The sequence below is a fragment of the Podarcis muralis genome, chromosome 17 (assembly GCF_964188315.1).
Source record: "Podarcis muralis chromosome 17, rPodMur119.hap1.1, whole genome shotgun sequence".
Classification (NCBI taxonomy): domain Eukaryota; kingdom Metazoa; phylum Chordata; class Lepidosauria; order Squamata; family Lacertidae; genus Podarcis; species Podarcis muralis.
Window position 1 is genome coordinate 39,292,183 of NC_135671.1, and position 20,884 is coordinate 39,313,066.

Here is a 20,884-nt window from a genome sequence, read left to right on the forward strand (position 1 = left end):
TATTACTTTGTTATGTATTTTGTATTTTTATATTCTGCCCTATGATCCTCAGATGTAGGGTGGTGTGAAAATGTAATTAATTAATTAATTAATTAAACAATCCTCTTGCTATTTTTCCCTACTTCAAGTAAAGGGGCAAAATGGTTGAAGATCATCCTTCATCCTTCTCCTTACACCTTTTGTGTACATATGACCTCTGAGTAAATTCAGCGTATTTAGGGATGGGGGAAACACACTGCCTCTACGAACAGACACCCTGGGATCACCAGGAGGGTCCTGCAAGGAGTTATTCCTATAGATGATGGGTACCGTATTTTTCGCCCCATAGGACGCACTTCCCCCCTCCAAAAATGAAGGGGAAATGTGTGTGCGTCCTATGGGGCGAATGCAGGCTTTCGCTGAAGCCTGGAGAGCGAGAGGCATCGGTGCGCACCGACCCCTCTCGCTCTCCAGGCTTCAGGAAGCTATCCGCAAGCCTTGCAAGCCCGGCAGGAGTTCCCGCGGGCTCACAAGGCTTGCGGGCAGCAGTCTGCAGCCCGAAGCATGGGGAGCCCTCTGGAGGGCGCCCCGTGCTTCGGGCAGGTGTACGCAAGGCTTGGGGCGGCAGCCGCGGCTGGGGGGGGGGAATAATTTTTTTTATTCATTCCCCCCCCCAAAAAAAACAAGATGCGTCCTATGGGCCGGTGCGCCCTATAGGACGAAAAATACGGTATGTAGTACAGGCAACCTCTGTGGAGAGTTTACAGGCAGAGAAATCCATCCATCAAATTCTGCTAGCACTGACAAATCAGATGCAAGTGAAGGAGCACCCACTTCAACAATTTGCCAGTACAATGTTCACTAGGAAGCAGAGTATCACCAAACAGAGCCAAAGGGTGTTCCCCCCAAAAAAATCCAAAGGGGGGCACCCTCTTAACAGTGCCATATAGGCCAAACATTTGTTTCACAGCAACATGTCAGATGATGTTTTCAATAATAACATCCCAATTATAGAAACCTCTCTCCAGTTTAACTGGGGTTGATCCTGATGCATTTGCAGCACCAGTTAAAACACATTTATTTGCTCAAGTCTTTGGTGGAGATGGATACACTTGCCCTTGCAGAACCTGTTTGTTGCTGTTGTTTTAAGGTTATATTGTTTTTATCTAAATTTGGTTTTATCATGTAATTATATTTTATATTCTACTACCACTCTAGAATTATTCTAATGAAGAGTAGGCTAGAAATCCTCAAATAAACAATAAATTTCCAACCAGATAAATAGCACCAATATTGTAAGTGCTTTTTAATAAACAAATACAAACATAAACCAAAGAAGCAACAGTTTGAGACATCACTTAATTGAGAATGGGTGGCCCAATAACATAATTGCAAACAAATAGAAAGAGAAACAAGGGACCTGCTAAGCAGCTGTTAAAGGTAGAAGAACTGAAACTGAAATTCTTGGGGGGGGGGGAGGAAGAAGAGTACCCCCAGTGCCCCACCCACCTCTAATTTCTACCAGAGGCATGCTCAGCAGAAAATGAGTCACAAATATTTTGTATTTTATGCACCTTCCTATGACACTGCAAGCGTGCATATTATTAGTGTTCACAACACAGCAATTTCATGATCTTAATCTATCATGTCCCCCAGGGCACTGGTATTTTACTTTGGGAGTAGCTACAACCCTATGGGAGAGCAGAGTTTTTCCCACATCAACACTAACATACCTGTGTAAAACTGAGTTCTTTAGACAAGTTAGATGTGAAACATGGTATTAAGATTCAATACCTGGATAGACAAGGTCTCACACAAAATTTAAATTAACATTTCACAAAAAGCCTACTCTGAAAATAACTCCCCCAAACTTATGACCTCTGCCTCACTTGTGAAAAGTGCTTGAAGTTTTTACGTTTTCAAGTTTCTCTCTGCAAAACTTGGCTAGAAACACAAAACTCCTGATATATATCAAATGAATTATATGAACAACCTACTAGAAGCCACACCTTTTGTTTCACACCCAAATCTTCACCATGCAGTAAACAAAGGCTCCAGGACATACATTTGTAGCACTGTACAGAGATTTATGCGAGATAAGGTGGGGCAGATCTTTTAACACAAGGAAGCAGCAAACATTCATAGCCAACTTATGTTTGGAATATATGCACAACATGAAGCAGATGCACTGCAGTGCTTATAAGGTTTTATGAGTAGAAGGATGGAAATGCCACCTAATCCATAAGGGTGAAGGTGACAAACATGATTGTACCACTCCAATGTCTGACATAAGCGCACTCAGTTGTCTTGAGCTAGGAGAGGATGTAATTGGAGAAGCAACTATCAACCAAAACTGCAATAGCACTGGGAACCTGGTTTACAAAGAGCAAGCAGGGATATTATGGACTGGGCTGGAAAAGTTGCAAATAAATAGTTTGACAACTAGGATTTTTTAAAAAAATTGTGGCCAATTTAAGCAAGGATAGGATAATACCTGCAAAGCCAATACATAACAGAAGCAGATAATAAGTGTTAAATAACTTATGTGAACAACACAATTCCTTTCAAAAGTTATTCAGGATAAAATCATTAGTGATATTTTTCCCCTACTCCCAAAGCACAAGCGGTGAAGGCAAAAAAAAAGGAAAAGGAAAAAGGATGAAGACCCGTTTTTATCCCTCTCCATATACCTACAGACTGCGTATAGTTGTTTTGTGACTGAAATGTTGTGATCACACAAGACAGCTAACATTAGAGGACATCAAATAATTGATAAAGAATTGGTAATCATGACATCTGAGGATTGACAACATCAAAGTACAAAGAAAATGACAGTTACCATAAATAGAGTGACACCTACTTTCCCCTTCCCGCTCAGAGGCAGAGGACAAGTGGTACAGGCCAGGCCACAAACATAAGCTAACAAGGGCCAAAACAGATGCCCATGTGTTTTTGAAATACGTGTTTGCCAGTCTGGCTATAAAGCAAGCGTGGAGGAATTTATTTTTAATACCAAAAAATGTGCAAGTGGAATGGGAACAAAATTCAAACCACGCGCTGTCCCTACCTCACTGGGCTTCATTGCTTTGACTTTTTCTCCCAATCAGCAAACTTGCTATATTGGGAATGGGCTAGGAAAGAAAAAATCTTTAAGATACGTGGCAAGGAGAGGTAAAGCAGGGGAAGAGAGTTAATTCTCATCACCCAAATGCTTTTAGTATTAAAAGTTAACTCCCTCACCCAATTTTCAAAACGGACTGGAAAGTTTGTGTTTAATAAGTACATGCACAGTTGGTTCGACCCTCAACCAATGAACCGCTGCCTCTGCCTCCAATTACTTCCTCCTCTCTCTCTCTGGAAGGTGCAACAGTAAGGGCCAAGTCTGCTGGGCAGCCCAACGAAAAAGTTTATGTGAACAAGAAGATGTCCACTTGCCCTTTCTTTCTGGACTACACAGCAGGGAGAACTGGAGCCAACAGGGCTGCCAAAAGTGTGTGCACAACCACAGAAGGCAGAAGCAACCACCTCCCAATCATTCTGCTTGCTCACACTCTCTGTTTAAGCAGCATGGTGGGAAGGCTGGATACTGCCAAGTCAGGCAGTGTGAGCTGCTGCCGCTGACCAAACATGAACATGCTCACGCTGTCAGTGGTACAGGACATAGGACTGGATCCAGCACTCAAAAGGACATCATAGATAGGGCAAGTTCTGCATCAGTTATCTTTCTACTGGTGGTGTAGCTGAAATTCAGCCCAGGTAGCCCAACTGTGCCACCCAAAAAAGAGGGAGAGCAAGCAAGTAAGCAGAGTTGGCAGTTGTGCTTGTAAAAAACACAATCGTTTCTGGTTGCTCATTCATTCTGGGAAGATGCATTGGGCCCAATTCTCCACACCTACCCTAAGGAGAGAGGAAATAAGTGGGTGGATCAGGGATCGGGAACCTGTGCTCCCCATGTTGCTGGACTACAATTCCTACCATCCCTGATCACTGGCCATACTGACTATGTCATGCCGAATACAATAACACTGATGGACCAAAGAAGCTTCTTACCCTGAGGTTGAGCTTCCCAGAGCAAAAGCAATGATGGTGATAGTCTGAAGGCAATCACTACTCTTGCAAGCAGCTACCATCTACTCTTGCTTGCATATTCTCTCTCTGAGGGCAGTGAAGACAGACAGCAGCTACTTCTGTACCACCCTGAGTAAGGGTGTAGGGGAGCAGCCACTGCCCTTACTCATCCACCAGCTCTGGGAAAGGAGACCAGGGAGATTGGGCAAGTCATGGCTGTAAGCAAAGTTCATGTCTGCTTCCAGTTCGTTGTCAGCCATCTAGAAGGCCCTACCAAGGTGCTTACTCTTTCTCTTTGAGTGGTGTGGCACAAAGGACAGGGCCCAGTAGAGCCAACCCCCAACCCATAGCAAGCCATCAGCCACCAACCCTGTTGTTTCCTTGCCCTGCCTCACTTTCGGCGTGATGCAGTGAGGAGGTTTGAACTTGTTAACCCCAATCCTCACCACCGCTTTGCCCAGTGGAAATGCACAGGTGAGTCAAGCAACACACACACACACACACACACACACACACTGGGCACCATGGCACTTGGGATGGAGCCCAATCCTCCTTGCTGCACAACCCAGAAAAAGAAAGTGAAGAAAATGGGCAGAGGCACCAGCTTACGCTGAAGGAGGCCCAAACCACCATACCACACACAGCCTACAGGGACACGCGCACTCTGCCCACTGCGCTGCCCACTCTCTGTCGGCAACGATGGGGTAGAAGCAAGCGGAGTGAGAGATGGAGATAAAGTGGGCCTCAGAAGCAGGCTGCCAGGTGTCCCCATCACCTGAAGACCCAGGGCGGGCTGGGCAACTTGGCATGAGGCGCTCGGGCAAGGCACCTGCCAAAGCAAGAGGGCCACGGCAGGGATGCAGGATGAGGGGCCAGGCTGGCAGATGCCAGCAGGGAGCGGGCACAGGTCACCTCTGACCTCAAGCGCGCGCCCCACGCCAGCCCCTCCCCTGCCCCCCTCCGGGGGCGCGCCCCGCGCCCTCCTCCTCGCCCCTCCCATTACTGGGCAGAGGGGATCGCTGTGACGCACTCGAGGCCCTGGGCGCGCAGAGGGAAAGGGGAGGAGGAGCGACTGCCAGCCGAGAGGAGCCAGCGGCCGCAGCCCCGCCGCGCCGCCCTCCCCGGCGCTGGCCATGGTCCCGCCCGAGCCCCCTGCGCAAGTGGTGTGATGGTCCGGCCCGGCTCTTCCCCACCCCCTCTCCCCGGCTCACTCACAGTCTCTCCTCATCTCCGCTCGGCGCCGCCGCCATTTTCTTCGCAGCGAAAAACCCGCGGGGGGGGGGAGGGGGGAAACCGAGCCGGAGAGGAAACCCGGAGAGCCAGACCCCGCCCTCTTCGCTGCAATTGGATGCCGATTCCCATCACTCAGGGTACCTTCACGGAGCTATTGGCCGGTGCTCTTCTACACGGGCGAGGCTGCCCTGTTCCCGGCGGCCGTTAGAATTGGCGGGAAGTGCTGTCAGTAACTACGATAAAAAAGTGGGTGGGGGACAGGTGCCCGCGCTGCCTCTGATTGGTTCGTGAATGTTGTCTGCCTAATGATAGGCCCGTTGGTTCATCATTCACTGACGAAGAGGGCGGTGCAGAGTTGCGGGTAAAAGGCTTTTTGAAATGTAACGGATCTAACGGTTTTTTCCTTTCCCTTTTCTCGAAGTGCCTCGGCGGTCCCTCCCCTTTCTGTGTGGGTACGGAGGATCCTGGCCTTCTCAGGGCAAAGCACCTTCCAAATCCTGAGAATGGGTGCCAAGACCATGCCTGTTACTTGGTCTTGAATGTGCCCATCGAGTTCTACCAAGGTCATGTTTCTGCAGCCATTACTCACCCCAGGAGGACCACCAGGCCCGCTGGAATGTGGGTGCAGCCAGGTTGGCCCAGCCATGAGGGCAGAATCCACAGGAGCAGCGGATCCCGAAGTAGAGCTTTGTGGTTCACCTCAGGTGCAAAAATGTATCAGTCTGGCCATGTGTGTAGCCTAGAACACCAAGGTCTTCTGGCACGGTTGTACTGAGGCTCTTCCTCAGTTACTCACTATATCGCCACGCTAAGTCCACCTTCCTCCATCCCTCCCCACTAATTCGGTCACTCATTTAAAGCCTTTCTATGGTTCCTGAAATGTACAGGTAGTCAAAGATAAGTGCCCAGCTATCATGTTGAAACAGCAGCACCAACACATTAAATCTTCCCTCAAAATATTGTACTCTTGTCTTCTAGTAAAATAGCAACACAGTCTCAACGTATTTTCTACTCCTTACAACATGAATGCAAGCCAACTGCCATGCCTGATATGTTCCAAGCATCTGAAAGAAAATTATTATATCATGGAAGCAATTTTTGTTAACAACCAAAACAGTCAAAACAGCCGCTCAGGCCCAAGTATCTTGAGCACAGCATCTGCAATATCATGATTGCCAGGAACAGATTCAACACAGATAAGTATATGGACCTTGCTCTGTGCTGTGCTGCAGATGTAGCATGACTTTGCTCACAGATCTCAAGGGGGAAATAACCATGTTACAATTATAGATGGAGAATGCAGAGAAAATCTATGCATGCCCTCTAACATTTCAAAGTTGAAAATAACAACCATGTGGTAGCTTAAGTTTTCCTTTGGTAAACAGATGAAATACAGGTATCCCTCTGGAAGCTGTTGCCAAAGAGGAAAATAGGGGTGCATCTGTATTTATAAAACCCTTATTTTTGCATCAAGATCCAGAGGCTGTGCTTGTTGCTTCCTTATATACTAGTATATATTCACTGGTAAAAGTATTGAAACTACTCATACAGTAAAATTTACTTATTTAATCCTTTGTAGTGATGAACAAATATATTTATAAAATTATGGTTTGAAATAAATGTATTTGTCTTAAAAAATTGATCTGTTTATTATGTGGCATCAAACTTCTGACTGCCGTGGTGAATTAGTAGTTATAGGACATACATTAAAAGTATTACAATCGTTACAATGAAATTCACTTGTAAAGTTTAATTTAGACTGCAATCCTAAACTCACATAATTGGAAGTACCGTAATTCTCATTGAACCCAATCAGACTTACTTTTCAATAGACATGTATAGGGTTGCAGCTTCAAGCTCTTTGAATTATTGGCAGAGTTGCGGTAGCAGTGTAACTTAGACTTCATACATAACCACTATAGCTAAACTTCAAGTATTTTGAGATCAACAACACAATTTACACTGAACTAAGTTGTAGGGCTATCTTAAAAAATGAGGGAAAGGCAGATCCAGGAAAATACACAACAGTCAGCCAGATGTTGACACCAACCAAAATTATACAACAGATTATTAAGCAATCACTCTATGAGGATTGTTTACAAGAAGCCACATGGGTTTTCCAAGAATGTCATGTGACACAAACCTTATCTACTTAATTTTAATTGACAACCTTCTAACTATAATTCTATGATCCAAAACAAAGTAGAAATATCAAAACAGCCCCACATAAGTTCATCCCACACAGGAAGAAGGGTAAAGGAAGAATGTGCATGCAAAAGTGAGAATGTGTGAGGGAAGGAATCCTTCAAAATCAAAACCTTATACATATTGTTTGATCCAAAAATGTATTCACTATCTTACAAAGGGTTAGTCAGCACAAACAAACAAGAAATGCATTTATCCTTATGCCATAATACATTTGATATTACAGTATTTTATATGCCACAAATTTTTGTTCCTTTTGCAGGAAAAGGAGGGGAAAGAAAACTCAGTGGCAGGGATGGTGAAGGGCTTGCATAATGCTGCCAGCAGTAGGCAATCTGGCCAGGATGATAGTAGCATCCCATGGTGGACAGCTCCTTGCCTGAGCCTCACTTCAGCGAAGCATGCAGTCATGACCAGGACTTGAAAAAGAAAAAAAAGTATGGAAAACAAGAGTAAGCTCCCATCCCCGTGACTTGCCATGTGTATTAACTATAGTTGCATCTGCCCCTAGTGCCTTTCAGGCAGAAGTGGAATAAAAACAATAAAATAAGTTTTAATTGCTCCCTTTGCAGCTTCTGCCAAGTAGTTAGAATGTGGCACCAGCTTCTATACAGCCATAAATCCCAGTACTTTCATGAGACAATTTGCCAGGGATTCACACAAAAAAATGGGAATGTCCCAGGTGAATCAAGACTGTGCTGACCTTTAAGTCTATATATAAAAGCAGTTCTACACACTCGGTCTCTTTTCTGTCCCCTTCAGTGAGACTAAAGGATAAAGCTTTTCACATGTTCCGCAGTAAGACTTCAGAATCTAGTTGTAGCAGCCACTTAAACTCACATAGTGGTTCACAGTAGGGTTGCCACTTCTAGTTATCAGAGGGGTGTATATTATTATTTTTAAAACAGATGAATAACAAGCACCAGATTAGTTACTTCTGTTCCTAGTGTTTTCAACTCAGTACTTCAACAGTTTGCCACCAAGCCTGCCCACTCCTTACCTAATGGCCTTGCAACCGTGTTACCAACATTTCTTTTTTACAAGGCTTTTGAACCCTTAACAAAACAGACAAAACAACAATCCAGCAGGTGAGTTTCTCCCCTCTATGTACATACTTTCCAGAAAAAGCCTCCCCTGTTGAATTCTAGACTCTCATGCAGTTGTTAAAACATACAACAAGCTTTCCAGAAAAGCAGTTACAACCCATTTTCATTACGATACCAAAGTTGACCAATTCTCAAAAAGTTTACTGCAGAGTCATGTGTGACCACAAACATGCCAGTGCCTCTGTTTTTCTCAACGTGACCTCACTAAGATTGGAGCCACATTCTCTCATCCACCTTTGCTGTATAAACACTCCTGGGTCAGTCAGTAGACACAATATGTCAACTTGATCACACAATGGTTGTCTGTAATATGAGCATGCACAAGTGCAGCAATGCTGCCTTGTCTCTACACAAATCAAAGGAATTGCCTTTCATATTTTAAAATTTATTTTAATTTATACAATACCCTATTTCATAGACTAGGCCCAACTTACAACATTTAAATGTTCTCTCTTTTATTTTTCTAAAACTCATCCTTCTCTTACATAGAAATTTTAAAAGAAAAATAATTTCCTATCAAATGTCTTCCAATCTATAGTCTTTCATAACATGTACTGAAGAAGATATAAATGTGTATAAAACAAATAATGTATTTGTACAATGCAGTCACTTCAGTCTAGTGGCTCCATACATGCATGTACTCTTTGGTGGTCATATCCTATATACAAATGGGAAATTCAATTCTCAAATTGTTGATCCTTAGGTAATAAAAATAGCATCATGCACACACAAGAGTGAGGTATCAGCAGGCTTGAGAGAACATCAAAGTTTGCAAAAGTGCAAACAAAAAATTAGGGGGGGCAAGTTTGGGGAGAAGCCTAAAGAGTTCAGTAAGACTGAGCATGCTTAGTGGCCACAGAATGCCAGCTCACGGGTGAGATGCATTTTTACTTTATTTATTTAACAAATATATATATACCACTTGACTGTAACAAAACCTCTAAACCATTTACAAAAATATAAAATAAAATACTAAAAATATTTATTCAAAACATTTAAAACAGGTATTTAAAATAATAAGAAGCTAATTACAATCAACAGTAACTGGGGGGAAAATGAATGAAACTTTTTACTTATTCTGTGTTTGGTTTTATTTATAAACTGATTGCCTTGCAGTTAAAAGCTATTCCTGCTAGGTGGTTCAAAGATCTGAATCTGCTCTGAAGGAGACTGAAACTTAACAGAGGGGAACCAGAAACTAAGCCACGTTCTAATGCTCTTTTGATCAGCTAAGAAGTTGGGTGTAGTAGCTGGAATATAAGTGAGACTGGCAAATAGGAAACATCAATAGGCTGGAATCTGGACAAGTCAAGATGGAGAGTGTTATAAAGTTACTGAGCCCAATGGAATTGGCGGAAATGACTGGCAAGACCCGGGACCAGGGAGAAGAGTCGGGGGAAGAAGACAGGAAAAAGTTTAATGACTATTTATAGAAATATGGTAATATTAATGAATGTTAGAAGAATGTTGGAATGAAGTTATATGGCTTTAGTAGAAATGTTACAAGGAATTAAGTATGAATAGATTAATAGAAAATTAAAGGAAAAAATAAGGCAAGAATGTGTTAAGATAATTATAGGATAGAAAACAGAGGAAGATGGAAAGGAATTGCTGAAACAATAAATAGAAGTGGAATACAAAAAGGGAGGTGTGAGGAGGTCGTTGGAAATAAGCGAATGAAAGATAGGATATTGAAAATGTTTGAGGTGTTTTTAAATTGTTTTTGTTTGTTTTTGTTTTGTTTTGTATGTAGCGTTTTTGTATTGCATTTGTATTGTTCTTTTTTTCTTTTTTCTTTTTTCTTGTAGTGTTGTGTTGAAATTGTTTGAAAATTAATAAATATCATTTTTTTTAAAAAAAATAAAGTTACTGAGCCCACAAGAAGTTGAGCTGCACTATCAACAGATTAGAATGATCTGAAACACTACAATCTAGATAAGGTTTAGAATATGCTTTTGTTATTTTCTCATCCTAATTGCTCTGATAGTTAACTAGTAAAGCTGTTATAAATTATTTCTCCCCTAAAAGTATTATTGCAACAACCTTTTGACTCTTGCTATTTAAAACCTTTAGTAAAATACTAAAAAAAAGTAAGCAATATATCTATAAAGAGGTTAAATTGATATCAGCAGTGAGGACCACATAAATGAAGGGTCAACCAGGAAGTTAAACTGACGTTTCCAAAACACAGGACTGCCACTGCCAGCCAGGATAAACAATGCCGAGTTAAATGGAACAATAGTCTGAGACTGTGTAAGGCAACTTCCTATGCGAACAAAACTACATCCATGAGGAATATAAAATTTTATTATGTAGAAATAAAATAATAATGCATGTTATCCTTAAGATTAACTACTAACATTTTTGTGTTCCTTATATTGAATGTGTGAGAGAGTGGGGTGAACAAACCATAAAGAGCTATAATTTTATATTTATTCCATAAAAATAAAATAGTAAATATTAAAATTTCCAATGATAATATCTTTTAAGTATTTATGGGGTGCCTTTAATGGCTGAAACCCACTGTAGACACCTTTGAAAAAATATACTTAACATATTTAACAAAAACCTCAGAACACAAAAGTATTACACTAAAATAAGCACTAGCAGAGGAAGACATAATACTATTATTTTTAAAATCAACTCAGTAAAATACTAAACTCCAGTACTAATTACAGGTAAGAAGTGAGCAGCCTATAAAACCTATGTAAGCAATATTCAGACATAATCACAAGATTTATACATGGAAGATTAGGAAAAAGGAGCTGACAGCATTTCAAAGGGAAAAATGTAGATTGGGTTTTACAGTAATAGGCAGCAATCCTATACTCACCTGGGAGTAAGTCTCATTAAACTCAGTGGGTCTTGCTTCAGAGTAGACATGCATAGGTTTCCACAGTCTGATTAGAGTAAACCAATATTGACCAGCATAATGTTTTGGTTTTGGAGTTTTTTCTTGTGTTCTTATAATCAGACAATTTATCCATTATGGCATAATCTCACAATTTTGTAATAATTGTGTTCTTCTTAGTATAGTTGATGTCTTCCAAACTTCTGCGTAAAGAGACAGCTTGTAATTCAATTACATAGAAGTGTAATTGAAAATGTTTGTTTTGGAGGTACTTGTCTTTCTTTTTCTTTTTTTATGTATGCATGTGGTTTTCCCCCTTTTTTGCATATTCAATGTGTGTGCGTGTGTGTGAAATATTAAAATATGTTTAAAAAAATAAAAGAACAAACAAACAAACAAACTTCTGTGTAAATGAATTTAACAGCCACTGTAATATAACTGGCAAATTGATACAGTAGCCTTTGCTTTCCCAGTATTAAAAGAATACAGTCATTTGATACAGTACCACTGATTGTCCCTATTTTTTATTTTTTTTTAATTTAGTAACGGTACACACTCATTTTTTTAGTTTCTTTTCTCGGAAGATGCCCAAATAGAAGCCCAACATTGTTCTTTAACTCCCACAATTCAAAAAGCAGCTAGGGAATTTGGGCACAAGCTTTCGGGGGGCGGGGATAGTGCTGCTATGTGTGTGATATTTTTCTTGTTAAGGGGAAAAAATGGAGAGCATATTGTTAATTCTATTAAAATCAATAGGATTATTTTTAATAAACAGGCCCCATTCAACATAGGCATACCATTTTAAGCATAGAAAGTTAAACAAATCTCAAAGGTTGGTTTTCAATCATGTTAATATCATAATTATGGTTTCAGTATTTTCTCACTATACACAGAATGTATGGTCAATTGCTATATCAGAAAAAATAACAAAGAGATTTTGTGCATTGAAAAACACAAATGTTGAAGACAATTTTGTTGAAATATGACATCCTATTATAAAATACTTTATTGATAACCCTGAAGAATGGCAACCACTGAAATCACAGACTGGACAGAAATAGCCTGATCTGTCCTAGAGTGAGGAAGGGGGTAAATTGGGATTTTCTTTTTCTTTTTTATAACTGCTGTTATACTGTATAATGGAAATTAATAAAACTTTATTTATTTACTTTAAAAGCATTTTCTTACCATACACTGGATATTGTGTCTCAGATAAATTTATTTGATCATAGGTTTGCATTCATTCATTCATTCATTTAACTATCTATATGTGATCACCGTAAGTATTAATTTTCCTGATCAGTAACATGTCTTAAATACATTGGCATTTTACATTTGGGCAATTATTATTTTTTTAAATTGCAGCCTAAAATCTTATTATAAGATATAATCTTATCCACTTTCTTGAGTTTTTTAGGCTACAGTCCTAATCCTACTTAATAGAAGCAGATACGGTTAGGATTGTTCCAGTAGTCATCACTCCAGCAGCAGAGAGAATAATAACTATCGCCACACACAAAACTTTCCATATTATATTTTATTTTTGTTGTGACGTATTAAAATTACTTTTTAAAAAGTTATTTGTTTATTTTCCATTTATTTGTTTTAAATATCATTTTTGTCTATAGATACATGGGGCTTCCTACAATTTTGATATATTTTGAGTTTAAAAATAAGCAAAACCATCTCTCTATCTTAACTTGTATTGTATATGTTTGGTTCTCTCTGACACCCCCATTCTAAATTATATAGGGATGAAATTTGATTCAATTAACATTTAAAAGCAAACTTATCTAATCCACAAACTCTGAAACAATATGAAAACCGAACTCCAGCTATCTCTCAAAATTCAGATTTCTTCAAATTTGGCAGTGCAGTTATTCAGCCAAGGAGGGTTTACAAAAATGCATACACTGATGTAAAATGTCTGTAAAAGTGCATATATTGCTTAAAATAACATACCATTCTGAAGGAAATTGCTAAGCAAACATTTGTATGTTAGGCAAAATTGCATGGAAATTTGCAATCACAGTGCTGGAGAACATTTTTTTTAAAATGCAAACTGATTTGGAAATGTGAAAACTGAACTCACATTGGGGCAGCGCGGGGGGGGGGGGAGAATCAGAGAAACCATCCATTCATTCATTTTATTTGTATGCCACTTTTCCACACCAAAAATGCTCAAAGCGGCTTACAACAAAGAAACAGGGATACATTTCAAACAAACACTACAAAACAGTTTCATAATGGCATAGCAAAGCAATAACATAGTAACAATATCATAACATAGCAAAACAATAACACAACAATTTCATAATTACTTAGCAAAATAAATATATAATAACATACAAACATGCACATTTCAATACTATAAATATAACAGCATTACTTAAACAGCATGTGGCATTTAATAGCAAAAATAACAAAAGAGCTTCACAGTTATACCTTGGTCCTAGAAACCCCCCTCCCATGATGTTGCTCCTGCAGCAGCTTCTTATAAGGCTTCCAAGAGTGAAGCCTGACAGTACAGGTGTCCCCCCACTTACGTGGGGGTTACGTTCTGTTATGTTTTGAATCGGTTTGTATGTACCAGTCTATAGTGGAAAGAAACACAACCAAGCAGTATATCTCAACCTAAAAATATTTTACAACAGGAAATAAAGGATGCTGACAGTGTACATATATATTTTTATAAATAGTAACAACAATAAACTTGACTGTAGTAAATCAAAAATTAGGAAGTGGTTATACACCAGTATTCAATCACCAATTTATAGTGGCAGATTTTAAAGCTGTGGCCACTAAATTTTCTCGAATGCATTGCACTCATCAGTTTAGACTATGTGTATACAGTAATTCAGGAAGGAGAGAAAAGATGAATTTTGGGGATATAGAGTCAACATTATTTGGTTTCTTTACACAGATTCAAGTTTGTTTTTTGTTTGTTTGTTTGTTTTTTATTATGTATTTTACCTAGCCTTCACCAGAAGTTTCCAGGGTGGGTTATAGCAAATAAAAATACAATTAAACAACTCCACCCACAACTCTGAAACAGTCATAGCATAGAACATAGGGCCATGGTGGACAGGGGGTGGGGTGACCATAGAGCAGAGGAGTAAGAGGAGACTTGAGCACCTGGCAGTTGCAGGTGCTGGGCACCTGGCTGAGGGGAGCCATGAGTGCCCAGCAGACAAGTAGCAGGAGGTGATGGCAGGGCATAGTGCAGAGGCACTGGGAGTTTTGCCTCAGGTTGCAAAATGGCCCAGCTCCGAGAATAAGTAATTTTTTCTTGATTTTGCTGTTTTATCTTTTGTAAACCACTTTGAGGTTTTTAAACAATATATAATAATAATAATAATAATAATAATAATAATAATAATAATAATATACCACCCTATACCCGCAGATATAGATTTTATTAAATAATATAAATAAAAATAAGGGACTGAATGCTGGAGGGACACTCAGGGAATCAAGAAGCCAGGAAGGTTTCCCTCCCAGCTGTTTAGGTTTGAAGACAAAGGGTTGTCTCCAGCTTTCCATTCTAGAGGGAAACAGTTGTAACTTAAAGAGACCACATTCTATTTCTTAAACATTTACTGCTTTAGGGTTTGGGAGTCTCCTGCTGTCCCCAGCTGTGAATGGGTATATGTCAATTTTGGTTTCACTTTCTAATTTTTCTCAATTTTGGTTCACCTTTACACATCACTTTGCATACTTTATTATTTCTTTAATCCTCATAAAAATCCACATTTTAAGGTGAAATTATCCTAATATACACATTTTAATGCAATTTTGCCTAATACACAAATATTGTACAGGGCCAGTATTTCCAGGGCTCTCTCTAGCAGTGGCTCCTGTCCCCAGTTTTCTCCGTTGTCTGTCATAAGGGTCCAAATCTGAGCCCAGGTCAACTGCATTGTTAAGATTCACATTAACTGTACCGTGTTGGTTTTTAATGAAACTTGGGAGACTGTAGAGCGATTAGAGGAAGAAGGTGCTTAACCCATTCCCTGCCAACTCTCTTTCCATTCAAAATTAACCCACACCACACTCTCTTTCCCCTTACAGGAGTCCTAATGCATACTTAGGGTTATCATATATCTGGAAACAGATACTGAGAAGGAAAAACAGCCAGCAGAGAAAGAATTAAGCAGACCCTGCTTTCTACCATTTCCCTTCCCTATTTAAACCTGTAGCCTCACAAGGCAGATTTTAATTTGTGATCACCATCACCATCATTACTGCTTCATTGCAAGTTCTTTATGTGCAAATGTATAGTTTGCCTTCTGAAAAGCTAACACTGCAGCAGAGGGCACTGTTATTCCATTATAGCTGCTGACTTTGATAGAGCTATACAGAGATGCAGAGGCCTTAGAGAAATTCAACTGTGCAAATAGAACTGAGTATCCACTCTGAATATTCAAATTGCAATTAGAACTATATCATATTCTGGAAAAATAAATAAATAAAATAAAGTGGGTGACTATATAATTCACATTTTAAGCAAAGTCATAAAGGAGTTAGCTTGCTCCTCCAAGAGATAAAATTAGGAAAGGTTCACTTTCTTCAAATCCATATCAGATACAGTGGTACCTCTGGTTACGTACTTAATTTGTTCCGGAGGTTTGTTCTTAACCTGAAACTGTTCTTAACGTGAAACACCACTTTAGCTAATGGGGTCTCCCGCTGCTGCCGTGCCGCCGTCGTGCGATTTCTGTTCTCATCCTGAAGCAAAGTTCTTAACCCAAGGTACTATTGCTGGGTTAGCGGAGTCTGTAACCTGAAGCGTCTGTAACCCAAGGTACCACTGTAGTTTACATTAGGAGCAAGGGGTGTTTCCTCACAGTTTCAAAGATAAATTGGATATCACAGTATAAATTGGATTATCACAGGATAAATTGGATGAAATATTTCATATCAAACAATAGTGTGAGTAAGCTGTATGTGACTTCAATGTACATTTAGATTCTGATAATAATTCCTGATTATGCATTTCAATGAATGCTTATGTGCACAGATCTCATTGCTTAGAGCAAGTGAGGAAATGTGGGTTGCATGGTGAAGGAAGTTTAAAAGGAAGTTTAAAAGGAGCAAAATGCAGAAGCAGTTGGTTTTTTTTAAGTTACAGGTCTGTACTTGTGGAAATGGGGTCCAACTTGGTTTTGTCTGCTGGGTAGGGGGAGAATAAGCTTGTACATATTAAAGAACAAGTAAAAATAAATTAGTGGGATGTGACAATGGAAAAAGCAATTTTGCACTGCAGTTGAAATTGACTGGTAATAGGAAGTACAAAATGCATTAATTCTAAAAGTTAATTAATCATTCTCACATAGCTATATAAAAATTCCAAAGCAACCTAAACAATAGTAAACACACCATGAGCCCTACTAATATACATTGGAAACTCCAACTGTTCTATTTAGAAAAAGATTCATACTGTTAAAACCATAAAACTTGTGCACTCAGATGGTGTTGCACACAGGAGTTTTACAGGATTGCTGCTTAAAACACATTTTAAACACCATTAAAACAATTAATAAAAGGTGAGTTGACCAAAGCAATTAATTGCCACAAGATTTCGTGTGTCCAGTACCATAGAAGGGTCAGGAAAGAATTAGATTCATTTACAGTGCAATTCTGTACACATTTGCCTGAGAATAAACATCACTGAACTCAATGGGGTTTACTTTTGATTATAGTTGTATAGAATTGTGCTGTCAGGGGGGTTAAAATCTATCCGTGATTGTGAGCCATGATGGCTAAAAATGATGCCAGTTTTTAAAATTATCTCTGATTATTTCAGACCAGCAGCACAGAATGTGTATTACGTGGATCTTGCCCTGGTTGTGAACTTCCCTGGACAATTAACTCACTGTACAAATTCTTACATTCCTCTTTCAACACTCAAGCAAGTTTATAGCTCTTATGGCTTTGCTTTAAAATGTGTACCCAGTGAAAATAAATGTCAACAATCAGTTTGAAGATTTTACAAATTCAGGAAGTGGGATGAATGTAAATTTAATACACACATATATATAATTAAAAGTAAAATCCCAAGAGTACATATCAGGCAAAGACAAAGTAGACCTTCTAGTAAGCAGCAGGTGATTGGGCCTCTCTTGTCTGGTCCCAGTAGCTACATAATTAATTAATTAAACTTTTATACCACCCTTCATCCAAAGATCACAGTGTCATTCACAACACAAAAATACAAACTGAGAACACAAACAAAGACAAATCAATAACTCCCATCCTACCAACACATTTAAAAGTCCATAATCAGCCATAATCACCTGGCACCCAAAGATAGTTTATCTATCAGAGTTGTTTCCTCCCTCCAGTTAGGAGAGTAAACTTTATTTTATAAACATTATTATTGCAAACAAGACGGTGCAAATTAAGCAAATATATGGAAAAGTGTTTTATTTAAATTGCAAAAATTGGATTTTATTTCTATGTATCCTGATAACGTTTGTCTTCCAGCAATAATGTTGGCAGAATACCTTTGGCAACGGAATGCCCTTTATATTTTGCAAATGGCCCTGCTCTGTGTTGTGTTAAGTTTCCTCCTTGCCCTTCCTGGAAGTGTGAAGCAGGGATGAGCTAGGCTTTAATTGGACCGGGACAGCTGTTGTGTGCTAATCCCCCAAGTTTAATTTCTTCCCATGTTCTCTGCCACTCTCTGGGGATTCAAAAGGATAATCCACTCCTCCTTTGGCCACAACCTCTTCTACACTCTCCTCAGAGTCAATAAGGTTAGAGTCTATTAGCTATTGCAGGGCTTTGTTGGAGTCCAAACCTGTTCATAAAGACCCTTGACTTCCTCACAGAGTTCTAGGGCTTTGAATAGTTGCGCAACAGAAAGGAATCCAACAGCTGAAATTGTTCCTACCATGGAGATACACTGATGTTAATTTTTTCCAACTGTTGAATATCTGCCTATTGTTCATTTGTTTAAAGTGCAGCGTCACTCCTAGGAAGAAAAGCTGGTGGCCCTGCTTTTAATTCCAACCTGCTCCTTCAAGAACAGCCGTTACCCCGTGGACTTTGCACCCCACCCTCTAAATTTCTACTGTCCTTCACTCCTAAGATGTATAGATGAGGAGGAGGAGGAGGCTATGTATACCATCCTTCATCTGAAGATCACAGGGCAGTTCAAAAGACATGAGACTAATATTGATTTGTTTAAAAAAAAAGAATTCTCATTCTGTATTTTTCTGTTGTGAATAATAATACTCTGCAATTTTACAAGAAGTAAACTGAAGGCAGCTCTCAACATAGTAAAGGCAATAAAAACACACAATCACACACAACCAATAAAATACTAAAAAAAAGTAATTAAAACCATTTTGAAAGATGGGTCAGAATTTATAAAAAGCACCCTGGAATAAAACAGACTTTGTTGCCTGCTTTAATGCAGGAAGTGAAGGAGCCAGGTAAGCTGTTTCACTGTCCAGGTGCTATAACACCTCCCTCCCCCTGTCCACTTGTCACACCTCTGGTGGCAGGAAAACAATGATTAGGGTCTCTGTAGAGAAATGGAGTTAATGAACAAGTTCATATGTCAAAACATGGCCTCAGGCTACTTAGAGACAATAACAGCACTGTAAACTGACAAAGAAACAGGCTGGTAACTAGTGAAGTTGTTAAAGGATAACAGTAATGTTATCTGACATCCTGGTTCCTGCCAGAATTTAGGGGAGGGCACATTCTGAACCAACTGAAAAGTATGAATTATCTTCATGGGTAGCTTCATATAGTTTGCAATAAAGTTGTCCAACCTGGAGGTGACTAGGTAGGGCTGCCATTTCAAAAAGTAGAAACCAGGACACCATGAAAGTTCTTGAGCTTTTTTTCCCTTCTTTTTTCTTTTCGTTTTTTTCCTTGCCAGTAAGGGCACAGCTGGCTCACCAGATAGAGTTGTCCAAACAGTATTGGCTCCTGCTCCCACTTGAGCATCCAGGGTGGGGAAGCACTGGTTCAAAGAAAACTTCCAGTATAGGACATGCACCTACCTTTGGAAATAGGTGAAGTGCCTTTTATGTGGCTAATTGCTTACAAGCTGTGCAAACTTTTTAGCTCCTGCAGATTTGTTACTAGATAGGTATATAGAAGCAAAGAAATCCAGGCTGTCCATGGTCCATATAAGAGACATTTAGTGATGGCGAGGGACTGCCTTACCACAGTCAGCTGGAAGAAGAATTAAGATTCCACACAAGCATTTTAAATATAGCATATTATACAGCAATAGCTTTCCCCTAGTCGATATCCTTCTATAATATCTATTCACAAATAAGTTTCATTTTAACAATGGCCCTTCTTAATGTTAATTGAAAGCTTCCTCATTGCAGGAGCAGCTCATTTTATTACTTTAGTGTACAGTGCAACATGAACATTATCCTTTAATTACCCCTTGTTTAGTTTTTGTTTATTGAACTCAGGGGTGTGTCTTAGTTAAAATGCTGGTCTCTTTCCTCCTATCTCCCCTTCACTTTTTCATAGAATCATAGAATCATAGAGTTGGAAGAGACCACAAGGGCCATCGAGTCCAACCCCCCTGCCAAGCAGGAAACACCATCAGAGCACTCCTGACATATGGTTGTCAAGCCTCTGCTTAAAGACCTCCAAAGAAGGAGACTCCACCACACTCCTTGGCAGCAAATTCCACTGTCGAACAGCTCTTACTGTCAGGAAGTTCTTCCTAATGTTTAGGTGGAATCTTCTTTCTTGTAGTTTGGATCCATTGCTCCGTGTCCGCTTCTCTGGAGCAGCAGAAAACAACCTTTCTCCCTCCTCTATGTGACATCCTTTTATATATATTTTATATCAGTGTTTCCCAACCAGTGTTCCGCGGCACACTAGTGTGCCGCCAGACGTTGCCTGGTGTGCCGCGGGAAAAATTGGCGGGGGGGGGGGGAATAAAGGGTAAAAAAATTATTCCCCCACCGCCAGGCGTGGGGCTGGGGCGGGGGAAGCCCGAGCTTCCCCCTCCCCCAGAACGGGACCCAGAGCCATGCCGAAGCTGCGCGCAGCTTTGGCATCGCTCTGGGAGCTTGCGGGGCTGGGGGAGGAGGAAGCCCTCCGCCAGCCTCCAAACCATGTCGGGAGACAGCGGGATGGCGCGCTGCGCCTCTCCCGCTGTCCCCCGAGTTTGCAGGGCTGGCGACGGGAAGGAGCAGGCTTCTCCCCCTGCCAGCCTTCCAGCCAAGTCGGGGGGCAGCGGCAAGGGCGCGCTGTGCCTCTCCCGCTGTCCCCCGAGTTTGCGGGGCTGGCGATGGGGAGGAGCAGGCTTCTCCCCCCGCCAGCCTTCCAGCCAAGTCGGGGGGGAGCGGCAAGGGCGCGCTGTGCCTCTCCCGCTGTCCCCCGAGTTTGCGGGGCTGGCGATGGGGAGGAGCAGGCTTCTCCCCCCGCCAGCCTTCCAGCCAAGTCGGGGGGCAGC

General features: G+C 40.6%; 1 protein-coding gene and 1 long non-coding RNA gene across 5 annotated transcripts in view; one reads left to right on the plus strand and one right to left on the minus strand.

The window, feature by feature from the left end:
• Positions 1-5,513, minus strand: part of MECP2 (methyl-CpG binding protein 2) — a 108,545-nt gene extending 103,032 nt beyond the window's left edge. Inside the window, exon 1 of one of the 4 annotated variants that reach the window (XM_028713114.2) lies at positions 5,422-5,513. Coding sequence is in view for 2 of the 4 variants with exons in the window: in XM_028713113.2 (XP_028568946.2) it covers positions 5,263-5,297 (35 nt within the window). In the remaining 2 variants the exon portion in view is untranslated. Of the gene's footprint in view, positions 1-5,262; positions 5,389-5,421 lie in introns of those variants that run through there. The other 3 variants (XM_028713115.2, XM_028713113.2, XM_028713111.2) reach the window with 3 other exon arrangements.
• Positions 5,298-8,500, plus strand: LOC114588153 (uncharacterized). Its single transcript, XR_013391086.1, has 3 exons — positions 5,298-5,417; positions 5,702-5,994; positions 6,259-8,500. It is a non-coding gene; the product is annotated as an uncharacterized LOC114588153 (long non-coding RNA).
• Positions 8,501-20,884: the final 12,384 nt, after the last annotated feature.